The following is a 27,153-nucleotide window of genomic DNA, read 5'->3' as shown; positions in this document are numbered from 1 at the left end:
TGCTCAGGACCACATAGATTTGCAGGTGGCTTCTGACACATCAAGGAAATCTGTGAGGCCTGCTTCCTGGCCTGACCTTGAATGCACAGTGAGCTATCCATGGTCCTGACTCTTAGTCAGCAGATCCATGCTTTGGCTCCTGGCTGGCCAGAAGGCCCCTGCGAACCACAGCAGGAGGCCAGAGCATGGGCAGGAGTGAGTTTATTTCAGAGCAGCGCTTAGGGCTCATCTACACTTGTCCCATGATTCCTAAGCACGGGCTTGAGAGGTCTTCCTTTTGTCTCACTGCTTTCCCCGGGAAAACACTGTATACAGTGGTACTTCGGGTTAAGAACTTAATTCATTCTGGAGGTCCGTTCTTAACCTGAAACTGTTCTTAAACTGAGGTACCACTTTAGCTAATGGGGCCTCCTGCTGCTGCTACGCCGCTGGAGCATGATTTCTGTTCTCATCCTGAAACAAAGTTCTTAACCCAAGATGCTATTTCTGGGTTAGTGGAGTCTGTAACCTGAAGCGTCTGTAACCTGAGGTACCACTGTACTGCCAAACTGGAACAAACGTCAATCAGTTTTTCTGAGGGTTTCCCAGGGCAAGCAGCAGGTGAGAGCTGGGAGGGCTCACCCTCCTTTGTGTGGAATAAGACTTAAGATGCAACCTTGATATAGGGGTTTGTGTTGTTTTCTTTTCTTCTTTTTCTTTTTCTTCTTTTCCTGTTGTCTTATTTTTATTTAGATTAGGTTGACCTTTATTGTATTCTATGTTGAAAGCTTTTTTAAAAAAGAAAAGCATTGATTGCATGAAATCTCAAGAAAACAGAAATGTGAATGAGTCCCCTGTTGCAGTACATGCAGTGTGATGCCTCATTTTTAGAAATGACAAGGTTCCCTTATGCAGAGTTTGCTTCACCCACCTTGAGCAGGCTCTGCGCAGATGAGTGAGGGGTTCTGGGGAAGAGCACATCATCCCATCCTCGCCAGCTGCTGAACCCAGAGTAGCTATCAATTGAATTCGGCATTCAGTAGTGTTCTTGCCCCTCCAGGCAGAGTTCTGATTTGATTAGGCTCTCTTTTCACTGAGCTTGCTCATGTAATCTTGCTGCACCTGAGTTATAGAAGAAAATAAGCTTGGTGCTTGAAGAGAAGGGAGATCACAGCCCTGAGGCTTCCTTGCTTCGCTTTATAGTCTCTGTGGACATCACCTTATTACCAAGCAATGGCATAGTTCAGTAATTTTAGATTCTTGAGTTAATGGCCTTACAAAGGCTCTCTCTTTTAGGGGATAATTACTTTCCTTTGAAATGTGGTCATCCAGCCCTGCCGCTGTTGCATTGGAGGGGCCTTCCTGCTTCTGCTGTGTGGGGCCCTGGACCTCTGTCTCAGAGTCTGGCCCTGATGGCACTGCTGTTTCCCAGACTTTGGAGCACATGCTATCAGTTGGCCAGCCCTGCCTTAGAGGAGAGTGACTTGTTGATGATCCTCACAACAGCATTTTCCAAGGGTCAGTCTCTTCTTTTCCCATGGCTGGAATGAGCCCTTGAACTTTGGTTAATGCACAGGAGCCTTTACTTATGGCAAATATGCAACACTATCAAGTTTATGGAACAGGCAGGGCCAGCCCTGCCATTAGGCAGAATCAGACAGTGGCCTCAGGCATTGATTTTGAGTGCCATGAATTGGCAGCAAAACTGTTAGTTACTTAATTGATTGTTGTGACTGTATTTTGACTGACTGGGAACGTGGAGAGATACTTGTGGGATTTTCTGCCTTAGGTGCCAAATGAATTTTATTGGCCTTGTGGGGAGGAGCGGGGAAGCACTTTCTGCTGACCCAAACCAGCTTGGCTTTGTTTAAAATGTCCTGAGATTTTTCTAGATTTGCTGCAGAAACTGGAAATCAGAATGCTAAATGTGCTTATTAATTCCCATTCCAGTGGCTTAACTAGTTTGAAGGTTTGATCTTGCTTGGGGCTATCCCTACTATTAGGAAGAATGAGGCAACTGCCACAGGCAGTAGTTGCTGGGTGGGGTGTGTAGGAGCAACATGTTGGAAGGCAGATCTGAATGTCTCACTAGGCCTACTAGCCTGCCATCCTCAGATGTTTCCCCATTGCCAATGTCAAAGACAGATTCAACTGCCAATGCAGTTGGCTTCTATACATGGACTGTGGTGGAAGGAGTGGAGTTCAATGGTAGGGCATCTTCTTTGCATGCAAAAGTCCTAGGTTCAATTCAATGGTCTGACTCAATATTGAGAAGCTTCCTAGGAGTTCCATATTGATCTTTGCATCAGACAGCAAAATGTCTTGAGCCAGCCATGGGGCGTGGGAAGGAGATGCCTGCCCATGATGTCTGGCTTCAGTAACCTTTCATTGGCCTAAAACATTAGCAACAATTCCATTGGGGGAAGGGGGGAGAGTGGGAAGAGAGTGTCAGACAACCTCTTACACAGTCGCCGTGATTAATGTCGGAAGACAATTTGTTACTTCTGCCGTTTAAGATTTTACAGTCCATTTCACTGAGCATTTAGATTGCATATTACCTTATTAATCAAAGTGTCACGAACCCTAAAACAGCAATGCAGTCTCATTATCTAATTCGACAAAATTAGTGGCAGAATACTTAAGAAGTTAAAAGCATGTATCCTATTGGGGAACAACAGTTGGTTTATAATGGCCATGGAGTAGCTGACTTAATAAAAATGGGAGAGAATGAAGAATGGATAGCAGTGTTAGAAATAGAAGAACATGGTAGGGTATTTTCAAAATTTATACATATTTTGTCACTTTGGGGAGTGTCCAAACTGTAACATGGGGTAGGGAGCCTCAGGCCAGTGGCCAAATGAAGCCCTCCAGTTCTTTCTATCTGGCCCCCAGGCCTCTTCCCAGACCACACCCCTCATTGGCTCTACTTTTCACCCACCTTGGGTGTTTTCCCATGGCTGGAATGAGTCCTTGAACTTTAGTTAATGCCCCTTGTTTGTCTGGGATGGGTGATAGAGAGTTGTATGTGCAGAAACTAGCCTACATACAAAGGTATGATAACTTCCATTCTTCCACCCATTTCCCCTCTGGGCCTGCCGTCCATTGCCATGTGGCCCCAGGATGGTTACACAGAAGGGAATGCGTCCCTCAGGCTAAACAACACTCTCCCCCCCCCCCGGCTGTAATAGCAAGTGAATCCTGGATTTGGGGAAGAAGGATCATAGTTGGGGTAACTATGTGGGTGTCTATCCAGTCCATATGCCAAGATCCAGCTGCCCGTGTGCCAAGATAGTGCCAGCCACTTGAGTCAAGTGTAGAGTCCAGAAGGAGAATTGTAGCCAGCAATCAGGGAATCTATCAGCTCTTTCCAATAGTTTTTGAAAGGAGAGGGGAAAGAGTGCAAATATAAAGAGCATGTATTGTGAGCTGGCACAGTTCCCACTTGAAATCCAGAAGCTAAGACGACTAGAAGTAATGAGTTTTAGACAGTATGAGAGTCAAGGCTAAGAAAGAAGGGAATGCTAATACGCAGAAAAGGTCAAAGTCACCCAACCTTTGAAAACTGGAGATTATATTGTGATTGGGGAAGAAAGCATTGGACCAGGAAATATAATATTACCCAGCTTTTGGGAATCATTAGCTACCGCAGAGGAACTGCAGCACACAGAGCTCATTTTTCATGTTATTAGCTTTCATTTTTTCCCCTAGAGGTGGCAGTCATTTGCACTCCCATGCACTCAGAAGGAAACTGAAAGCGAGATCCATGTTGTGTGTTTCCCAAGCACAAAATGTCAGGAATGGCTCCTGGATCTCAAAAACTCGAAGAACAAGAGCAAAATGATAGGTGGCCTGGAGACTGGAGCAGAACTAAGCTGAGTGACACTGGGCTGTTTGCATTTCTACTATAAGTAATGATGGATTTTATTTAAAGCCTGTCACCACTCTTAGGACACTCTAAGGCTCATTGGCTGTGGAAGATGGAGCTTCTTTGCTTCAGTCCCATTTCTGCTTTACACTCTCCTCCAAAATATTTGAGCAGGCACACCTGTTTCTCATGACAGCATAACACATTTGCAATTCTTGCACAACCTCATGCTGGGATAGCTGTGAACTCGTGCTGTTCATAAGCAATTGCATTCTAGCATGTTGACTTGGTCTGCTTGCACTGTCCCATTAAAGCTATTTAATAGAGATACATTCAGAGATAAACTCAGTGTGTGAGTTTTATGGTTGTGTGTGTATCTCGGAGCCAATTTTCAACACTACTTTATTTTCACTTTATTTTCTCTTGTATTCTTGTGTGCTTGTCATTCATTCCTACTGTGAAGATGAAAACTATGTATTTGGAGACATCATTGCCAGGGGAATGAACAGCGGTCTCCTTCTGAAAGCAGAAGCAAGGTTGAAGGGGAAGAGGAATTCTGATCCTGAAATGTCCACCCACCTGACAGAACCATGAACTTATTCAGGGGAATAAGATGAACAGAGGTGATTTAGAGTAAAAGGGGAGTAGGGCCAGGGGTGGGGATGGGTGAGATGTCTAGGAGAACATTTGCCAACTTGGTGACCCTCAGATATTTTGGACTGCATGCTTTGGGTTGTGGCTGAATCTGGTGCACAGCCCTAATATCTGAAGAGAATGCAGGCAAATTAAATTCTCTGTGTGGAGCATTTCTTGCCATATTGAGGTGGTTGCCTGAAGTCAAGGCCTAGAGAGTAGGTTTAAAGCAGTGGGTGGAAGCCTTTGGTCCTCTGAATGTTGTTGGACTACAACGCCCATCATTCCTGGCCACCTGAAGGGCTGAAGGTTCCCCACCCCTGTCTTAAGAGCACACACAACAGTAACACTGCAGAAGTGAAGCAGCACAGAGTCTCAACATGATACAAACAAAAGGTGGCCTTGAGTTCAATCATGGAAGAAAGGTAACAAATACAGCTATAATAATGCTATTTGAAATGCACATTCGTATTTGAAATGAGTATCTTGGGTCTTTGTAAAAGCCATTAATGTTTATTGTTAAAATAGACGTGCCTTTTTGAAATGCAATTATGTTGAAGCTGTGTGTGGTTAGATAGATAGATAGATATCACATTTCTGATTTACATCAAAATCAACATAACACACTGCACAATGGAAGCAAAACTCACCTCTTTATAATAAAATATGCTTCTGGTGGCAACTCAGAGCAGCCCACTTCTGGACAGAAACCATAGAATGAGAGTGAAACAGACTTTGCCATCCTGAGTTTTCTCCCCTCACAAGCTGGAGCTGCTGCTGCTTATCTTTGCTTCACAGCCATCCATTGTGCAGCTGCTGCCAAGACCATTTTTATTCTTTCAAAGACTGATTTTCCCTTTTATGTTAACAGAACGGCTCCCAATCAGACTGGAATTCAGAAGTCTGAGCAAGCCTCAAAATGCAAAGAGTTGTGGAACAACAATTGGTCTTCATCTATCAAGAAAAAAAGGTAGGGAGGTCTGCTTCTGTTCTTAAATTCAGTTGGTTTACATCCAAATACAGCTGCTAAACACAACCCAGGTTACCCAGATGTGTGTTGGCAGTAGTTCCAAGGGTGATATGCTCATTGCAAAACCAGGGCTATAGTGGAGTCGCATTGTAAAGAAATGAGTTACAAGACTGACTGAGGTTGCAGATCAAAGCGCAGAGTGGCCAGACCTGAATCTAGACCTAGAATGCATAATCTACAAACCTGAGTCCCTCAGGCCAGTGACAAAAGCTGGAGTCAAGGATTTGAACTGGAGCTTGAAGTACACATAAAACAGGCACAGGTAGAATCCCAGGTTCCCAGTATTTATATAATTGACATCTTGGGGCACCTCCCAAGGCCCACTTGCTGATGCCTGTCCTGGGCAACTGGGAGGTTGAGTCTAGTCACCATTAATATCTCCCCACAATGTCCTCAATATAGTATCACCCTGCGAAATTGTGGGAAAGATAATTGGTAGCTACTGCCATCTAATTTCTGTTGGAAGTGCAACAGCAGGAATCGTGCTGCTTGTAACTTAACAGTTAGTTCTGCTATCAATATGTCAGTTAAGCAAGTTGGGGGGGGGTTGTTTAAGCAACAAGGCAGAGTGGAATGATATTTGTTGAAGTAGCATGTGACATTATTGGCATTGTGATTCTGAGGGAGCATTTCCTCTGTATGCTTGGTTGAATGTCTCCCTGCTATGTACAAGACCTCAACAAGAAAAGAAAAAACTTCTCTGTTCCTTTTTCAAATTCAATGCTGTTTTTGTGTTCCTCAGCAATGTGTTGTCAGGATTTCTTTTCTCTCTGGACTACATTATTTAAATGACTTTGCCAGCCACCCCACCAGCATCTATCAGTGGCACCCTGGCAATCTAGGAGCATAATACTGCTGGTCAGGTACAAGGGTTGATGCTTCACATCTTATCCCTTTTCCTTTCAGTGCTTGAAGAGGCTCTGAGGCTGGAGCTCACAGTTTCCATTAGTCCAGCAGCCCAACTCAGAGCAAACCCACTCAAATTAATCAAGAACTAACTTTGGATTCAACCTCAAGTTCCTGTCTACTTCACACCCCAGAGTTCCTGGATGTATGGTGTTCTTCGTTGTTGTTTTTCTAGCCTAACAAGCATATTACTTCTAATTTCTCCCTTTCTTAGTCCCAGAACTTCTGGTTCCACTGTAAAACAGATGAGCAACCTGTGGTCTAATTTCAAAAAGTCTTTTGCAAGCAGCCTGTTGATTGGGAAGGGAGACGCACCAGATGAGAGTGGAAAGCAGGCAGTGGAAAGAGGGACTGGAAGAAAGTAGGGTGGCAGAAAACAAAAGTGGTAGTCCTGCCTTGTTTTTGCTCTGGCCCTGCCTCCCACTGGATTCAGCCCTGCCCACTGTCAACACACAGTCCCTGACAGATTACCCAAGGGAAAAAGGTTGTCCCACCATGTCCTCTCACATGATGTGTCCACAAATGTTAATACACAAGGACAAAGCAAGCCTCTAACAAACACTCTCAGTGTTTTGTTCTTTTCTCTGTGTATTGATTTTTATGCTGCATGTTTCAACAAGCAACAATGACTATACCTATTTCAGCGAGGTATTTCATTTACTGCTTCTCCCGAGAAGTCTCTCTCTCCCCCATTCCCTTATTTTCTTGTTAGACTTCAAACATTCCAAAATCCTTCATTAGGACAAAAAAAACATCAAGACACTATCTTCATTTCGGCTTCTTCTTTTTTTAAGTGTTTTGAACAGCAGATAATGTTTAAAAGTTTGCCTCAGTTGAATGAGATGCCTCTAGGTCAGCTCTCGCATTCAAATGGCTCTGACGAGTCACAGTGTGATGGAAGAGCACACAGCACAGCATATCAGAGCAGTAGCCCCTCGCAAGGACATGTTGTGCAATTCTGGACCACCACTAGGGAGTGGGGAGCAAGGAGAAAAGTGCAAAGTCGTGATTCTGATGGCTCAGCTATGGTGACAGGCAAACTCTGCAGTAGTCAGTGGACCAGGTTGCTGGTGCAATACCTGGCTGCTAGGATGGGGTGTGGGGAAATTCCTGCCTATATCCTTTAGACCAAGGATAGCCAACCCATGAGCACATTTGCAAACCATAGAAACTGTTGTGGACACCACCTCTGTGCTGCACCTCTCTGCTTTCTAGCTGTAACCTCCCCTCCCCATAGCATAAAGGTAAACTGGTAAAATGACCATTAGGTCCAGTTGCGGACGACTCTGGGGTTGCGGCGCTCATCTCGCTTTATTGGCCGAGGGAGCCGGCGTACAGCTTCCGGGTCATGTGGCCAGCATGACTAAGCTGCTTCTGGCAAACCAGAGCAGCGCATGGAAACGCCGTTTACCTTCCCACCGGAGTGGTACCTATTTATCTACTTGCACTTTGACGAGCTTTCGAACTGCTAGGTTGGCAGGAGCAGGGACCGAGCAACAGGAGCTCACCCCATCATGGGGATTCGAACTGCCGACCTTCTGATCAGCAAGCCCTAGGCTGTGTGGTTTAACCCACAGCGCCACCTGCATCCCCCCATAGCATAATTAGGCTTAAAAAAAACTTTCTATTGGTTATGGAAAGCTTCTTTCACACTTGTTCAGATGGGAGCCTGTGGCTGTCAAGGGAGACCTGTTATAGCACATGTGTGCTCACAGGCATCATGTTGGTGACCCATGCTTAAGGCATGAATTGGGGAAAGGATGTAGCTCAGTGACAGAGCATCTGCCTTGCATTCAGGGGTCCCGGGTTCAATCTCTGGCATCAAGGAATGTAGGCACTGTCTGTTATCAGCAGATTCCAAGGTCATTAAGGATAAGCCTGCTTCCTAATGGGTTTGTAACATATGCTGGTTGGGAAGGAGATATCTCCACTCTCCACATTGTGGCGTGCAGCTGTGTGCTATCCCCATCATCTCTCAGAGCTACTTAGTTCCTCCTTGAAGGCTTCTGTGACTCCTTAAGGCAACCGAATTTGCAAGCAAGTCACTCAGCTTACCCAAGCCCATTAGAGAGCCAGTGTGATGTAAAGGTGAGAGAGCCAGACTGGGAGATTGGGGTCTGAATCTCCACTCAGCTCACTGGGTGACCTTGGGTCAGCCACCTTGGACCACTCACTGCCTCTCAGCCTAACTTACCTCACAGGTTTTGGTGAGGATAAAATGAGGAGGGCAGAACCATGTACACCACCTTGAGCTTCTTGGATGAAATGGCATGGATTAATGAATGACAACAACCAGAGAACAGCTGGCCAAGATGGGAAATGCTAAACTTTGGCCACAGCTTTATTGTAGGAAGAGTTGGGGAAAGGCAATGCAAGGTCATGAACGCCTTGATGAAAAGAGATGTGTGTATGCAGGAGTGCCCAACACTGACATGGTTAGGCCTCTCCCTTTGTAGAAAGCAGCCACGCACTGGCAAGACTAGGCCAATTGATGGAGGATATGACTTTTGACAGCTATTAGGCAAGATACATACTGTGTTTTGCCCCCATTATGTAGGCTACTCGGGGCTCAAAAATTAAAATGGAGACTGGAGTTCACCAGAGGTCACCTCACCATCCCTTCACCAGATCAATTGTTGAAATTATGTAAGACCGTAAGAAACTGGCATATACTGAATTAGACCACTAATCAGACAGCCCTGTCTAGACTTATTGGCAGGGAGTGTACTGCAAAGAGGTCTTTGCTAGCCTAGCTAATTGAACTCTTTTCAGCTGGAAATTCCAGGGATTGAACATGGGAAATTATCCATACAAAGCATAGGCTTTTTCACTAAGCCTCTTCATTTTATGTTTGTTCATACACATCTCCTCATTATCTGAATTCATTGTGTGTCCTTCTAGTAGATCCTTGCCAACATAATTGGAATTTCCATTGATTTAAATGTCTGATTAGCAGATCAGTTTTGATGACCTTTAAGTTGTTTAGTTACATGGTTTCATTCTATTTCCCTCCATTATCGCTATAAGATTGTCGCCTGCTGTTCACCCTTGTGCACCGTTTTCTGCAGGCTGCATCTGGAGACGTTGGTCCTGGATGTATGTATCATCTACCCACATTTGAAGCAAAACACTCCACTTGAAACACCCAGTTCGTATTGGGTTGCATTTTGAATATGTTTGTAATCTCATGAGCACTGATGGGATAAATGATTGTCATCTTGAAAGAAAGAAAGAAAGAAAGAAAGAAAGAAAGAAAGAAAGAAAGAAAGAAAGAAGGAAGGAAGGAAAGAAAGAACAGCTGTCTTAAATAATTACAAAAATAACAAACAAAAATGACTGCCCTGGCTGTTCAAAACATGAATTATTATTTTTTTAAAAAAATCAATGGAGACAGAATGAAGAAGTTTCAAAAAGTGCTGTAAACTGAAATGCTTATCTCCTTCTGCAAAAGCTGTCAATAAAGGCCCTGAAGTCTCCTTAAGAAACAAATAGGCACTTAGAGACCAAGCAGAGCTATTTCATGTTCAAAAATGAAAGGTAGGAGATTGAAGACTTTTTCCCCTTTTTGTTTAACTGGTATTGAATGGGCATTGTGCAGCGCAGCACGCAGTTAAGGCTTGATTCTAACACAACCTCAATAAAACCTTGCGAAACTCTCAGTCCTGCCCAATTGGAGGGACTTTGTGGACTGACAGTAAAACTTCTAAAGCAATACAATACTTAAAGGTATCTTGTTTATTGCACATTAGGATCTGTTTTCTCCACCACCTGCCATTGACTACAGATAAACAGCCAGTTTGGAAGCCTCTGTTGACTCAAAAGTAAAAAAATTGTTGGTTCACTAGCATGGGGGCAAGCAATGGAGGATGCCTTCACCCTTCATTATATATACAGCACAAGAAGACTATGACTTATCCCCCCACCAACAGCATATGAATCAATATGGCTAACTTGATTCAGCACGCACTCACCCCACACACATACAACCAAACTACACTGCAACCAACCGAATGCAACCAACCAAACTCTGGACCCTCCAATCTCTTGCAATGCCCACAAAAATGAATAAATATTTAAATAAAGGACCTACCAACGTGATGCTGATACAAAAACCCTGAACAAAGACTATGCAATAGAATAAAATATTGTTATCCCCCTCTCTCTCCTCTCTCTTTCCCCCCAGCTGCACTATGTATATGACTACAGTGTCTCAAACTGAAAGCAAACAAACTGTGAAAAAGATTCTATGAATGGAAAGTGGAAACACTATATATGTACTTTTTAAGTTTAGTTTTATTTTGTTTGTTTGTGGCACAAGAAAATCTTTAATTAAAAACTAATTATTAGAAGTTGGGTAAAAGTAAGTAAATTTTAAGTGGGTGCTGCTGCATCTGTTGTTGCAAGAAGCTTTGATCTCTTAATTCCTTTTATTCAACTTTTGCATCACAGAAGTGACGATGACTCAACCAAGGACTATTGCTGAGGACGAGGAGTCTGTGCAGAAGCAGGAATGGTGCTGATAATCACTTCTAAACCTCAGGATAAATGGGACTTGAAGGGATTGGGATAGAAAGTGTTGAGAGGGAACAGAACAGTGTCAAGGTTATCACACTTCTATCTCCAGTTAGCATCTTCAGGGTGAGAGATTTGTTGCTCAAGGGCTCCAGTTGCCCTTCTGAACTTAAGTTTCTTTCAAGAGTTGATGTTGCTATAAAATCATGTGTGAGGAGACGTTGGGGTGATCCAGCTGGAAGGTGACAGAAAGGGATGAAGTGGGAAGAAGGTACTGATGATTCAGCCTGGTGGAGGATACAGGTGGGGTCAAGAAATGCCTTTGATGTAGGTCCCAGCCACTGAGAAAGAGAAGGGGAAACAGGAGCAGGTCAACTGACATATGGGAAGAGAAATGGGATCAAAAAGGACAGCAGCAGCAGAGAATATGGATGAGTTGGAAGCTAGGAAGAAGGAAGAAGAATGAAGAAGAGAGACTGAGACAAGCTGGAATGGAGAAAGGAGTGGGAATGTGTGAGTGAGCATGGAGGAGGAAATGGAGGAGGAAACAGAGAGCCAGGGAGTAAACGGGGGGTGGGGGCAAGGAAAGTAACAAGGGATAAGAGACAAATTATGTTCTCCAACATTGAGCTAATGTCTGCTCCCTAGTCTATGCAGTTGTACAGTCATACCTCATGTTAAGTCCGCTTCACGTTACGTTCTTTCAGGTTACGTCCCGTGGCGACCCGGAAGTACCGGAAAGGGTTACTTAAGGGTTTCGTCACTTGCGCATGCGCAGTAGCGCAAAATGACGTCACACGCATGCGCAGAAGTGGCGAATCGCAACCCACGCGTGCACAGATACGCTGCTGCAGGTTGCGCTCTTTTCATGTTGCGAACAGGCCTCCGGAACAGATCCCGTTTGCAACCAGAGGTACCACTGCTTCCGATTGAGTGTAGGAATCTCCTGCAGCCAATTGGAAGCCGCGCCTTGGTTTTCGAACAGTTCCGGGAGTCGAACTCCTGGAAAGGATTAAGCTCAACAACCAAGGTACCGCTGTGTATCCCCGCACTAAACGTAATGGACAGTGTGACCATGCCAGATACTTCTACAGGCTCAATGCTACATAGTTGGAAGGATTCTGAAGCTGTCGAACTTCCACACTAAACAAGAATCTTCAAAAACTTTTTGGATTAATCTCTGTTATCCATATCATGTTCTACTTGAGCATGAGATGGTATAATCCATCTTCTGAGTTCTGTTCTTCAGGATCTATTCCCTCACAGTGAATAAATTTGCTTATTTATTAGATTTATTTATACCCTTCCTTACCGCCCCCCATGGAGTCCCTGGAGCAGTCCACAAACATACATGTATTATACTAGTCTCTCTCTCTCTCTCTCTCTCTCTCTCTCTCTCTCTCTCTCTCTCAGTAGGTCCTTCATGTGACCATTGAGCTGGCATCTAAACGGAGTGCTTTGATGTGCTTCAGAACTAGACATTGGTTCTGTGGCTTTTTAATATGTTGCCAGTCCAATGACATCTCTTCCAGAATCTGACAGTTGTTCTCATTTTGTGATCTCGAGCTTGCTAATGTCCTGAGGCAGAAGTCTGCTTTTAGAACCGTGCAGGAATTTCCCCTCGACAGCATAATTGCCCCAGGTCACACACACTCACAGTGTCCTATCTGTTGTATCAGCTTTATAGTCTTTCCCCTTAATTTATCAAGATTTCCCCCTTAGGCCTCAATCTTCTAAGTGAAATTATTTTGTGGTATATGATGATATTCAGCATCAAAGAATGGAACTGTCAAGCGGTTTTCCCCACAGCCAACTAATTCTCTCTCTGTCTCTCCCTGGCTGAACTGCAGCCTGCAGCTAATATAACCATACTTTTAATGTAAGTGGTTGCTTAGTAAAATCAGCTAAGTTGGAATGACTGGGGGGAGGGGGGTTGTTCTAAGAAATCTTCTTCGGATGTGTCTATCACCCGCAATGTGTCAATGTCTATTACATTGAAATGTTTATTTTAAGAACAATTCTGTTCTGCTCATCCTGTTTGTTCTGGGTCTCTCTTTTCCTAAGTGTCCCTTTTACAAAAAGAAGAAAGAAAACTATTCAGCAGAGTCCCTCGCTTCTTGGCTTTAAGGCTACATGACCTGCTATCTTTATATGTGCTGTAAGGGTGCCTGACCTTCAAGGCAGAGAGAGCAGCCACCTGTCCTGTCATCTCAGATGATCTCACCCTTTACATACCCAGCCGATCACTGTACTGCTGCAGATCCCATCTCATCAGGAAAACCCTTTCCATGTAATGTAGGAACTGGGCTTTGAATGGGACAACACCCACCCTCCGGAACTCCCTCTCATGATATATCAGGCAGGTGCCATCTCCATGGTCTCTTCAGTCCCTATTGAAGACCATCCCTTCCAACGAGCCTTATCTCTAAACCACTGAGCCTCTTGGGCTTGCCAGTCAGAAGGTTGGCGGTTCAAATCCCCACAATGGAGTGAGCTCCTGTTGCTCTGTCCCAGCTCCTGCTAACCTAGCAGTTTGAAAGCACGCCAGTGCAAGTAGAAAAATAGGTACTGCCGCGGCAGGAAGGTAAACAGCGTGTTCATGCACTCTGCTTTCCGTCACAGTGTTCCGTTGCACCAGAAGTGCTTTAGTCCTGCTGGCCACATTACCCAGAAAGCTGTCTGTGGACAACACCGGCTCCCTCGGCCTGAAAAGTGAGATGAGCACCGCAACCCCATAGTCACCTTTGACTGGACTTAAACTTCCAAGGATCCTTTACCTTTTAACTATCAGTGAAGATTTTTTAAAAAAGAAAATATTATCTGTATTGGCCTATGAATGAATGAATATATATGGTTTATTATTTAGGTTTTTGTTTTTACTTCAGGGTGTTTCACAGGAAGTGATTTGTGCATGAAATTGTCATCATCTCATTGATGGTTCTCTGGGGCTGATATTCTGCTGTAGGTGTTCCATTATTGGCTCCAGTTGGTAGGAGTCACTTGCTTCATCCTGGCTGTGTAGCTGGTGTGGCAGAGAACAGTGGTCGTTTGGAGGGGTTGCCGAGGATGGGAACTTTAACATGATAATTGCCAGAGTGTTTGTGAGTGGGATCTGAGGGGTCTCACTCTGCTCTTGAAATCCCCCATGCTACTTATTGCTAGCCAGCAGAGTTACTCCAGCAGTGAGTGATTCCTGGTGGTCCCCTAGCATTGAGTCCCTGGACAGTGTTGTTGGGGCATAAGATTGCACACACCCTTACTTTGAAAAATGTACACAGGTCCAACTTAGACAACTTACAGTATATGTATTCAGGAGTCCAGCTTTTCTTGGTCCCTTCCTCCATTTCTTTTTAAATGGATCTTTCCCTTAATCCCAATCAAAGGAAGCTGCTGAAATCAGGGAGCTGGGATAGGGAAAGATGTGTGAACCTCCCCAGGTATACTAATGTTTCTCTCCTATTTTAGAGCTGGGAAACCAGGACCCTGCACTATTTTTGGAAGGGGTGCAATGAAAATAAGTTATTTTCATCAAAAAAATTGTTGGAGAGTATGGAGTTATGCAACCCTCCCAAGCCAAGGAGATAAGTAGATTACAACCTTTAGAAGACATCTGAAGGCAGCCCTGTATAGGGAACTTGTTAAAAAAATTAATGACTAATTTTGTTTTTATATATGTTGAAAGCCGCCCAGAGTGGATAGGGCAACCAAGTCAAATGGGCAGGGTATAAATAATAAAACGATGCTGATGGTGATGATGATTGAATAGGACATTCCTATTTTCACCGGAGAAATGTTGGAGGGTATGTACCCACTTGGAAGTAAGCGTCACTGGACTCAATATGGCTGCACTTTCAAGGCACAAATGGAATTAGCACTGGCAGCAAACACACAAAATATTTGTTTTTCAAAGCTGAATGAAGTCTTGTTTGCAAGATGCTTTATCAAGGGGTGAAACATTTCAAGGGCTTGCATCTTTGTGAGGCCTTTGCCACTGAGGCTCATTGCATCTGAATGTGGTGTTCTGCTTAGAATGCGTCTCGGCAGACAAACATTCATTTTTGCAACAAAAATATTGAACAGCCTTGAACACAAAAGGGAAGCTGTTGAAAGAGCCCGAGAAATAAATAAATGAACATTCAAGGCAGCGCAGGGTGGAATGTTGCTTCACAAGGCTTGCCTGTCTCTCCAAACATCATAAATGTTTAAAAACCTGGTTCAACAAAGAGGAGATTATCTGTGGCACAAATGGGAAGAGATGTGTGTTTCAGAGAGGCTGTTTCAAGTAGGGCTGCCAGGTTTTTTCTTCAGAAGCAATTCCATTATACTGTGGAGATCTGTGGAGCAATGTCCATGTTGCTCAGCTGGAAATGCCCAGCTGGAAGAGCTCACATCACTTGCTGACCTTTTACCTGCCTGCTCAAAACCATTGCTCATCTTCTGCTGTGTATTTTGGAAAGTGGTTTGTCTGTCTGATTTCTACACATCTGGACACCTCTTCAGATACCATATATCCAAATTTTACATTATTATTCCTGAGATCAAGGAGCAGGTTTTCATCTATGCTTAGATAGAATTGACTGCCATTTGGGATCAAGATGGCGAACTGCGCCATTCAAAGCAGCATGGATTTTTAACCAACATTTACATATTTGTTTCTGAGATCAAGAAGCAGCTTTTCATCTATGTTTCCCTGGGAAAAGGGATTGATTGTTAAACCTCTGTGGGAATTGTTGCTGCTAACAATTCTCAGCCCCCTTTACAAACTAAAGTTCCCAGGATTCTTTGGGGGAAGACATGGCTATTAAAATGCTATAAGGATGCTAAAAACGCATGACACAGATGTGGTCTATGCCACACCATGTATTAAAGGGCAAAAAAATTATGCTTTTGATGCATATTCATGTCTCTTTTTATTTCAATCTTTTCAGATATTCTGAAGACTATTATCTGCAGATAGTTGGGAAACTACAGAATTGTACGTGGAGGAAGAAACCACAAGAGTATGCCAGATTCAGGTAAGTTTGTTTCCTTAATTCTACAAAACTGTCTGCAGGAGATCTGTCTATGAAAATGTGATATACTGAGATAATCAAAATCGTGGTTTTTTTTACATCCATTGTACAGAACATACAGTTGTCTGCTTCTTGCTGCTTTGGGAATAGAATGCTATATTAGGGCAATTTTCAGCAGTGCAAAAGCTGAAGGAATGAATAGAAATACTGCTTTGTCTACCTTGCTGTCCTGGGAGGGAGGGTAGGATATAAAATAAATAGTGAAATACCTTCACTATATAAAGAAATGCATAGCAGAATTAACCCAAGCTATATCAGTGGGTTCAAAAGCAGTGTTCATTCTTTATGTATAGAGAATGGGTGGCATGTGCCTTTCAACAATGACACAGATTCCGTAGATTTGTGGGCAACCGTAGGAAAGTTATCTGTCTTCCACCCATGCCTTTGCACTTTAACCTTGTGGGCGAAGTTTTCCATTAAAGCAATTTGACACCGTTCCTGATACCAGAATCCAAGGAGATTAAGAAGAGAAGTCTTCCGAGGCTTTGCAATTATTATTCTAGCAGCTGTTAACTAGCATAATTATCAAATCCTTAAAGAGTATGTTCTTTGCTGATGAGAAGATTACTGCTGTGGAAGACCTCAGAGGCCCCATATAGAATTGCTGGAACACATCTGATATACACTAACAAAGATCTTAGTTCTCTGAGTGGTGGTCCTTATGTAGCCGGGGGGGGGGGAGCACACCCCAGTACAGTGCAGTAGGAACGTATCAGCAGACTGGAAGGACAGATCCTGAAGCTGAGGCTCCAATACTTTGGCCACTTCATGAGAAGAGAAAGCTCCCTGGAAAAGACCCTGATGTTGGGAAAGATGGAGGGCACAAGGAGAAGGGGACAACAGAGGACGAGATGGTTGGATATTGTTCTCGAAGCTACCAGCATGAGTTTGACCAAACTGCAGGAGGCAGTGGAAGACAGGAGTGCCTGGCGTGCTCTGGTCCATGGGGTCACGAAGAGTCGGACACGACTAAACGACTAAACAACAACAAACTGTTTGCAGAAGATCAGAATCATCTTTATAGAGGAAGTAGGACTTTGGGGTTCAGAAAAGGGTGACCAGAATGATCAAAGAAATAATAATAATAATAATAATAATAATAATAATAATAATAATAATAATAATAATAATTCATTTATACCCCGCCCATCTGGCTGGGTTGCCTAAGCAACTCTGGGCAGCTTCCAAGACATAAAAAATCATAAAACATCGAACATGATAAATTAACCAAAATAATAAAATAATAAAAAATAATAATAAACAAACATTTATTGTGTGTGTTTGTTTGTTAAGAAAACTAATAAAAAGCATATTGAAACGTAAACAAACATTAATAGTATCAATCTGATCCAATATAAAAGTCACAATAAGCAACTTATATCAAACAAAGCAACATACAACAATCCATCCGAATCTAATAGTCAACAGTAAAATTAAACCTCAGCAAATAATAATTAAACAGTTCTGCTTCCATGGTCAGAGTCCCCAATGCTGCTTAATGTCAGTTGCTGGAAACCACAGGAAGGGGTGTTCTTATTGTGTTTGGGTCTTGCTTGCTGGTTTCCCACAGACATCTGGTTGGCCACTGAGAGAACAGGATGCTGGACTAGATTGGCCGTGGGCCTGATCCAGCAGGGTCTTATGTTCTTAACACTTTGGGGTGGGTGAAACTCTGCAAAGCAGCTGACCGAGAACTGGGCATGCCAGAGGCGCCAGCTTGCGAGGGTGATTAGGGAAGGCAATGCCCTGTGGTTAATGCTCTAAGCTGCACTGAAGTCTGAAGTTACTGGGACAAATACCTGAGTTTGATGGGCTTTGGGTCATGCCTCTAAACTCTTGATGCAGATGTGTGGCAATGAGCAATGGGAGCTAATTTTAAACAGTATCTGATAAACAGATTGAAAAGCTATTTCATTATAACTCGCATGCAGCAGCAGTGACATTATCTTTGTAGAAGGTTACCAATTAGCTGCTTTTCAAAAACAACCCACAGATTTACTTATTTTTAATGTGCTTTTAAATATAAACTCAAACTATAGGTTCTGCAACTGGAAGATAATTAAGAAAACGCGGCAGAATCTAAGGCTTTTGTTTTTGGTCTGCTTTTCCTCTAATAGAATGAGGCAGGGTGACTTTTTGTTTCTGCATACATAACCAACTGAGTTGCCGGTGGTTCTGAGGGAGAAATGTTTCTTTAACAAGTGCCTGTTTTCATGTAACTCCCCCCGCCCCCGCCCGATATCTTCTCCTTTTTGCACTTTTCAGAAACAGGATATTAAAATTTCACAGAGATCTTGCTTTGACAACACATCAGAGGCTGGCAAGAGTTCTGATCTTTTAATACATCTGAGAAAACAGGCTTTTCCTGTTAGAACTGACTACATCCCCTGAATTTCTCAGTAATTGTGAAGACACACATGTTGTGGATTGATGTCTCTTTGCCCCCATTAGAGAAGTAGATCAACCAAACATCTGGGGTGCCAACATTCTTGGGGAGTCTGTTTCCGCTATGGAAATGTCTTGAAAAGGAAACTGCTGCTTAGAGGAGGCTCATTGTGACCCTTGGGCTGCAGTCTTCTACATGCTTACCTGGGAGTAAGTCCTATTGAATGAATGGGTCTCCCTTCTGAGTAGATGCCCATAGGATTCTGCTCAGTTGCTCTCCTTACAGCTGTGGCATAACTGAGACTCTTCTCATTTCTTCTGGCTTCCCAGCACATAAGCACTAAGCCAGCGGAGATGATACAGTGGTACCTCAGGTTAAGTACTTAATTCATTCTGGAGGTCCGTTCTTAACCTGAAACTGTTCTTAACCTGAAGTACCACTTTAGCTAATGGGGCCTCCTGCTGCTGCTGCACAATTTCTGTTCTCATCTTGAAGGAAAGTTCTTAACCTTGGGTACTATTTCTGGGTTAGCGGAGTCTGTAACCTGAAGCGTAAGCAACCCGAGGTACCACTGTACTTGGAAATGGCAATCTAGGCCATTTGCTGCCTCAGACTGTGCCAGGATGCTCCAACCAAGTGTAATTTCACACATGCAATATGATGTGCACAGCAAGCGCCTGGCTTTCATCTGGAAGTCAACTGTGGGTTTTTGGCTGACACTTGCAGGCTTTTATGCAGATAGACCAGAGGTGGGCAGCATTCTCTTGTGGACAAACTTACAGGGGTGGCCACATGCCAGCTCCGGGGGTGGTCAGAAGCAAAAGTGAGCAAGGCAACTGATTCCCACCTTTTCTGCAGTAGGCTACGTTCCAGCCAAGCAGAAGTCAAAGGTTTCCACACATGCACACAGTGGTGCCAACGTGAGTGAAATATTGGGGGGATTCAAGGCAGCCATGCCCTGTATAATCGATCTCAAGACATGGCATGCACACACCATTTAAATGGCAATGCCCATCAATTTTTTTGGGGGGACTCTCAAATATTTTATTGAGGGGGGAAGGGACCTTGGCCCCTAGGAGCTGGCGCCTGTGCACACATGTATCTCTCTCCATCCAGGCAAGCAAGCAAGAGGCATTCTCACAGTTAAAAGACACCTTTTGGTCAAGCAAAAGCACTTGAGAATGCAGAGCTGGTAAAATATGGTTTAGGTATAGGTGATGTGGCCCAAGGTCCCCCATGTTAGTGGAATCATTTGAATAATGCAGACAGAGTGCAGGCAGAAAAGAAATTGATAAAACTTTATTGAGTAAAGAACAATGTATAACACAAGGAGATATAAACAAAGCGGTTTGGTCTTTCTTAGGTCAGGAGTTGTTCATAGCAGGAAAACATGCAAGGGGAGAAACTGTCCAAACTATACAGCCAATCAAGGCAAGACTTACTTGAAGTGGTCTAATCTAGGTGGCAGCAACACACACACCAGTTGGCTGACTGTTGACAGAATTAACCCTTAGTTTACTAACTGAATGATCTCTCCTGTTGTACTTCCAACACCCTATCCTTGGTATATAGACCAATTGCAGATGAGCCATCCCTAAGCCCGAGGCTGGCTTTGCAAACTGACTCCAGGCAACAGGGTGAATTGGTCCTTTAAGTGTTGTTGAAAAGGGGAGAAAGCAAGTGGCATAGCGTGGGTTGCTGGTGCGCGGGGGTGGGGCAAGTGTTGTGCCCACTGGGCAGCTGGGAGGAAGTAAGGAAATGACAGAAATTGAAATAAAAAGAAGCAAACTGCATGCCAGTCAGCTTTTGTTAATTCATATTATTCATTGTCTCATTGTTCAGCATATGATAAGGACAGACCTTGGGCTTTGCATGTTGATCAGCAATACTTGTTGCCAGGCACAGGTAAAGCCACCAGCAAGCAGCTCTGTCAGTGTTTTCTGGCAGTGTGTCATTACATTAGGTAAGAGGTATCAATGCGTGCAGATATTTGCATCAGTGTGGGATCTGCACTCCCATGCGTAGCAGGGGGAAAAAACCATGAACACAATGGGCTGAGTTTATATTGGATCTAAACAGGCTAAGGAGGACAGCCATGACACATCTGTAGCAAGTTCATAAATACAGACCTGAAGATAAAACTTGGAAGTAGAAGAAATCAAAGCTATTCACATTTCCTTCTAAATATTAACAGGGTGTAAAGGGCTTACACTGCTATAATCACCATGTTAGTGACTTGCTTTCTTGAAGCCTGTCACACATTCCCATCTATTATTGGCACTGTATCGAACATGCAAGAAGACCAATATTTAATTAATGAGCAGCTTGAAGTGGTGATCACGCAGAGAGGGCTTGACACATCCATCAACAGCAAATGTTCCCTGACACATAATTTAAAACCAAAAGTTTGAAACAGGGGGAAATGTCAATCACAGAGCGCAGTCACAAATCAATTCTCTCTGGCTGCTCAGTGAACCACATGACATACTAATTAACCTACATTTTTGGTGTCTGTTTCTGCCCTAAATACAGGGCCGTTATGATTCTAAGCTAAAGCAACTGTTGAAACAGGAAGGAAAGGTTGAGGGCAGAACTTGATGCACATCAAACAAAAGCAGCAGGAGGAAAGTACCGTATTTTTCGCTCCATAAGACACACTTTTTTCCTCCTAAAAAGTAAGGGGAAATGTCTGTGCGTCTTATGCAGCAAATGCATGGTCCCTGGAGCCGAATTGCCCAGGGGCGAAAAGCAGATCATGCTTTTTTTTTAAGAAAGAGGGAAGGGGGTGTTGAAAGGAAGCCGCTGAGCAGCTGATCGGCAAGCGATCAGGAGCGAGATAAGGGACGCTAGCGATAAAGGAGGCTGCCTGGGAGGGGGGAGGTAAAAGCACATGGATCCTCAGGATTTTTGCATTGGGTCACCCCAAATTCACCATCAGATCACATAGCATGTCCATGGCTACAGCCTGCACCCAAAAAAAATATGCATCCATTGTTTCGTGGGACCGCAATGGCGCAAAAACATGGTTACAAAGCACGGATCCACATGGATTCTCAGGATTTTTGCATTGGGCTACCCCAAACTCACTGTCAAATCAAATATCATGTCTGTGGACACAGCATGAACCACAAAAATCATACATCCACTGTTTTGTTCAGGATATATTTTTTTCCTTGTTTTCCTCCTCTAAAAACTAGGTGTGTCTTATGGTCAGGTGCGTCTTAAGGAGCGAAAAATACGGTAGCTTTGGGTGTGGGTGATATTAAGCAGCGAATCAGCCTGGGGAGGAATTCTTATCCCTTTCCCTGCCAGCCACTTCTCCACTATAACCCCACTTAGCTGCTGCTTCCCACCTCATCCAACAGTTCCACAGGGAGCTTTGCATTTGCCTACAAATGTCTGCAATATGGGGAGGGCAGGGAGTAGTCTTGGAGGAAGCAATTCCAGAAGCTGCACAGAGGACATGGGTTAAGTACTCTTTTCCCCAACACGTCTCCACTCAAAACCAGCACCTCCCAAAGCCACTCTTCCTTAGGTCAGACAGCTGTGTGACTTTTCTTTAGAAATGTAATGTACAGTGGTGCCTCGCAAGACGAAATTAATTCGTTCCGCAATTCTCTTCGTCTTGCGGGTTTTTCGTCTTGCGATGCACGGTTTCCCATAGGAATGCATTGAAAATCAATTAATGCGTTCCTAGGGAAACCACCTTCAGACCAGGTCCGGGGACAGTCTGTCCCCGGACCTCTTCTGAAGGCTGGGGGGGGGGACAAGGGCTTTTCTTACCACCCCCAGCATTTTAAAAAAACCTTGGGACAGCGGAGGACTTCTCCGCTGTCCGGGCGATCTTAAAATGCTGGCGGGCGGCATTTTAAAATCGCCCCGGACAGCGGAGGACTTCTCCGCTGTCCGGGGCGATTTAAAAGCCCCTGGGAAGGCAGGCAGGGGGGAGCAAAGACTTTTGCCCCCTGCCCGCCTTCAGAAGGTGTTCCCACCCCCCCGCCCGGCTTCGCAGCAGCGCTACGAAGCCCGGCAGCTGGGGCAGCTGTTCCCGCCCCCCTCCCCCCTTCGGAACATCGTTCCGAAGGGGGGCGGCTGGGGCAGCTGTTCCCGCCCCACCTCCCCACTTCGGAACAGCGTTCCGAAGTGGGGCGGATGGGGCAGCTGTTCCCGCCCCACCTCCCCTCTTCGGAACATCGTTCCGAAGTGGGGCGGATGGGGCAGATGTTCCCGCCCCCCCTCCCCCCTTCGGAACATCGTTCCGAAGTGGGGCGGATGGGGCAGATGTTCCCGCCCCCCTCCCCCCTTCGGAACATCGTTCCGAAGTGGGGCGGCTGGGGCAGCTGTTCCCGCCCCACCTCCCCCCTTCGGAACATCGTTCCGAAGTGGGGCGGCTGGGGCAGCTGTTCCCGCCCCCCTCCCCCCTTCGGAACATCGTTCCGAAGTGGGGCGGATGGGGCAGCTGTTCCCGCCCCACCTCCCCCCTTCGGAACATCGTTCCGAAGTGGGGCGGCTGGGGCAGCTGTTCCCGCCCCACCTCCCCACTTCGGAACATTGTTCCGAAGTGGGGCGGATGGGGCAGCTGTTCCCGCCCCACCTCCCCCCTTCGGAACATCGTTCCGAAGTGGGGCGGATGGGGCAGCTGTTCCCGCCCCCCCTCCCCCCTTCGGAACATCGTTCCGAAGTGGGGCGGATGGGGCAGCTGTTCCCGCCCCACCTCCCCCCTTCGGAACATCGTTCCGAAGTGGGGCGGCTGGGGCAGCTGTTCCCGCCCCACCTCCCCACTTCGGAACATCGTTCCGAAGTGGCGCGGATGGGGCAGCTGTTCCCGCCCCCCCTCCCCACTTCGGAACATCGTTCCGAAGTGGGGCGGATGGGGCAGCTGTTCCCGCCCCACCTCCCCCCTTCGGAACATCGTTCCGAAGTGGGGCGGATGGGGCAGCTGTTCCCGCCCCCCCTCCCCCCTTCGGAACATCGTTCCGAAGTGGCGCGGCTGGGGCAGCTGTTCCCGCCCCCCCTCCCCCCTTCGGAACATCGTTCCGAAGTGGGGCGGATGGGGCAGCTGTTCCCGCCCCCCTCCCCCCTTCGGAACATCGTTCCGAAGTGGGGCGGATGGGGCAGCTGTTCCCGCCCCACCTCCCCCCTTCGGAACATCGTTCCGAAGTGGGGCGGATGGGGCAGCTGTTCCCGCCCCCCCCCCTTCGGAACATCGTTCCGAAGTGGGGCGGCTGGGGCAGCTGTTCCCGCCCCACCTCCCCACTTCGGAACAGCGTTCCGAAGTGGGGCGGATTGGGCAGCTGTTCCCGCCCCCCCTCCCCCCTTCGGAACATCGTTCCGAAGTGGGGCGGCTGGGGCAGCTGTTCCCGCCCCCCCTCCCCACTTCGGAACATCGTTCCGAAGTGGGGCGGATTGGGCAGCTGTTCCCGCCCCCCCTCCCCCCTTCGGAACATCGTTCCGAAGTGGGGCGGATTGGGCAGCTGTTCCCGCCCCCCCTCCCCCCTTCGGAACATTGTTCCGAAGTGGCGCGGCTGGGGCAGCTGTTCCCGCCCCACCTCCCCCCTTCGGAACATCGTTCCAAAGTGGGGCGGCTGGGGCAGATGTTCCCGCCCCCCGCTTCGGAACAGCGTTTTAAAATGCTGGGGGTCGGCAGCGAACACTCCCGACCCCCAGCATTTTAAAATCTCCCCGGGACAGAGACTTCTCTGCTGTCCCTTGGAGATTTTAAAATGCTGGGGGTCGGCAGCGAACGCTTTGCTCCCGCCCGCCAGCATTTTAAGATTGCCCGGGGCAGGCGGGGGGGAAGGCAGGCGGGGGGGGGAGCAAAGACTTTTGCCCCCCGCCGGCCTTCAGAAGAGGTCCTCTTCTGAAGGCCGGCTGTGGGCGAAAGTCTTTGCTCCCGACCGCCAGCATTTCCCTATGGGCTTTCGTCTTGCGATGCAAGCCCATAGGGAAATTCGTCTTGCGAAGCGCCTCCAAAACAGAAAACCCTTTCGTCTTGCGGGTTTTCCGTCTTGCGAGGCATTCGTCTTGCGGGGTACCACTGTATAGTTCTCTGTAGTCTCCCCATGTTCTTATTTGATAATAATTATAGACACAATATACATCTGATGGAAGGAGACTCATTTGCTTAAGCCCACATTAGTCCAGTCATGCACAAAACAGGGAAAGGGGGTCCAGGTTTTAGAGAAAGGAAATGTTGTGAGGGTATACTGAGCACTTGCTCTACTTGCACCCACATGCTTTTCTCCCAAGCCGAGCTGGAATTGGGAAAGTGAGTCTGCTGGTGGACCCTTTTATCTTCTGCCCACCATGCTTGTGCTCTACTACTGAGCTATGATTCTTTGGTAAAGGATGAGCCTTTCTGAACTTCAGGAGTCTATATTTCAATCTCCCCCAATTGCAAATTAGCCCCCATCACTACTTTTTGCAAAATACAATCCTGGGAAGGGGCTTCTTAGCACTCTCCCCTTTAGCATTTTTTCTTCTAATTAGCCTCCTTCAAGTTCCTTACCTCCCCATCCTCACCCCCATAATAGATAAAAGGCAAAGAAACCTTGGACAGTTAAGTCCAGTCAAAGGCAACTATGGGGTTGAGGCGCTCATCTCACTTTCAGGCCAAGGGAGTCGGCGTTTGTCCACAGGCAGCTTTCCACGTCATGTGGCCAGCTTGACTAAACCGCTTCTGGCACAATGGAACACCATGACGGAAACCAGAACGCATGGAAACACTGTTTACCTTCCCGCCACAGTGGTACCTATTTATCTCCTTGCACTGGTGTGCTTTAGAACTGCTAGGTTGGCAGGAGCTGGGACAGAGCAACGGGTCCCTCATAATAGAATACATGGAGCACATTTATAATGGTGTCAGTATAATCATGGATGTTTTAAATGCCCTAATGCCATTATACCATGTGCAGAATGCATACTATCCAATTTGGTAGGAATATTCAATAGTGTGGGAGTTCTGGAACGTGGGGTGTTTGCAGACCATCAATATTTTCAAGTGAGATTCAATCACATACTGTTAAATTCAGGTTGTGTCATTAAAGTCTTTCTTTTTATAAAATTTTTTATTGGTTTTACAACATTTTTTAAACAATACAAACAAATAAAAAGACAAACAAACATGTATAATTTCGTAACCTTATTTCATAACCCTCATTTCTCGGACTCCCCCATACCTCCCCTTTCTGCATCCCAATTTCCAAAATTATTTCAGCAACTTCCAAGTAATTTTATCAAATATATGTCCTCTTAGTTTTTTCTTCGGCTTAATCTTCTGTCACTGTAGTCCCTTTTTCTTTCTCAAGACCTTAACATTTTAACATTTATCAATTTTATAATAGTTCTTAAGATAAACTTTAAATTTCTTCCATTCCTCCTCCACCGTCTCCTTCCTCTGATCACGGATTCTGCCAGTCATCTCAGCCAGTGTCATATAGTCCATCACTTTCATCTGCCATTCTTCCAGGGTGGGTAGATCTTGTGTCTTCCAATACTTTGCGATGAGTATTCTTGCTGCTGTCGTAGCATACATAAAGAAAATTCTGTCTTTCTTTAACACCAATTGGCCGACAATGCCCAAGAGAAAGGCCTCTGGTTTCTTAGGGAAAGTACATTTAAGCACCTTTTTCATTTCATTTCATTATAGTCTTGCACAACAAACCTGCTTCCCTGAAAGATAAGATTTTGTGATAAGAAAAGGGATGGGAAAGTGTGCTGGAACATGTGAGATAATCCTTGCTTTGCCGCATCGCCATCTAACCTTCCTGCAAACCAATTCAAATGAATGCTTAATAAATAGTGAATGTCATTTAATCTCCCTGCAAAGAAATCAGGATGAATGCTCAGTAAACAGGCCATCTAGAAGTCACCATGACTGCTGGTTACTGTCGTATTTTTTTTAAGCATTAGATTATAGGTAACTCCCAAAGCAATGGTTCTCCATCATTTTGAATCTAATGAGCCTGAATTTCTGCCTAAAGACCCTCTTAGTCGATTGAATGCAGCAGCAGAGCCGTGAATAGCATGTCATTGGAAGCAAGCTTCTAAACGGCAGTGGATTAATAAATGTTTGAGAGACCGTTTGCCTGGGCAAACTTGCTGAGCAAGTGCAACAAGCAAGGAACCCCAATTCTTTCTTAAAAGATTGTATGGCTGTCACTTATATAGCTGCTGGTGAGCAAGCTTCCCCGAAGGCTGAATTACTCTAATTGTCCCACAAGCTTATACTGAGGGCTGTAATTAGTGAAATGATTTCCAGAGGATGTTAACCTCTTGCAGCAAAAAACAACAGAGAGTCTTCTTTTGACACTTTAAAGATTGACAAATTCATTAAGGTGTAAGTCGTCATAAGCCACAAGCTTTATGCCATAATGAATTTGTTAGTCTTTAAGGTGCCACACGACGGGGTGAGCTCCCATTGCTCGGTCCCTGCTCCTGCCAACCTAGCAGTTCGAAAGCACATCAAAGTGCAAGTAGATAAATAGGTACTGCTCCAGCGGGAAGGTAAACAGCGTTTCTGTGCGCTGCTCTGGTTCACCAGAAGTGGCTTAGTCATGCTGGCCACATGACCCGGAAGCTGTACGCTGGCTCCCTCAGCCAATAAAGCGAGATGAGCGCCGCAACCCCAGAGTCGTCTGCAACTGGACCTAATGGTCAGGGGTCCCTTTACGTTTAAGGTGCCACAAGATCCTTTGTTGTCTTCGCTGTAATCAGTGGTTTTCCTTGAAATAAGTGGGATAAATATTGCATTGTTACGTGTGTTCTTCCT

The 27,153-nt window shown here is 45.5% G+C and overlaps 1 protein-coding gene across 1 annotated transcript in view; it reads left to right on the top strand.

The window, feature by feature from the left end:
* Positions 1–27,153, top strand: part of ST8SIA6 (ST8 alpha-N-acetyl-neuraminide alpha-2,8-sialyltransferase 6) — a 53,112-nt gene that overhangs the window by 6,037 nt on the left and 19,922 nt on the right. Inside the window, exons 3-4 of the mRNA XM_081163285.1 lie at positions 5,349–5,447; positions 15,854–15,940. Coding sequence (XP_081019411.1) covers positions 5,349–5,447; positions 15,854–15,940 — 186 coding nt within the window. The remainder of the gene's footprint in view (positions 1–5,348; positions 5,448–15,853; positions 15,941–27,153) is intronic.

Source organism: Podarcis bocagei (genome assembly GCF_964188305.1).
Source record: "Podarcis bocagei genome assembly, chromosome: 12".
Lineage (NCBI taxonomy): Eukaryota > Metazoa > Chordata > Lepidosauria > Squamata > Lacertidae > Podarcis > Podarcis bocagei.
Note: the sequence above shows the minus strand (reverse complement) of the source record. Positions and strands in the feature narration are given on the sequence as shown.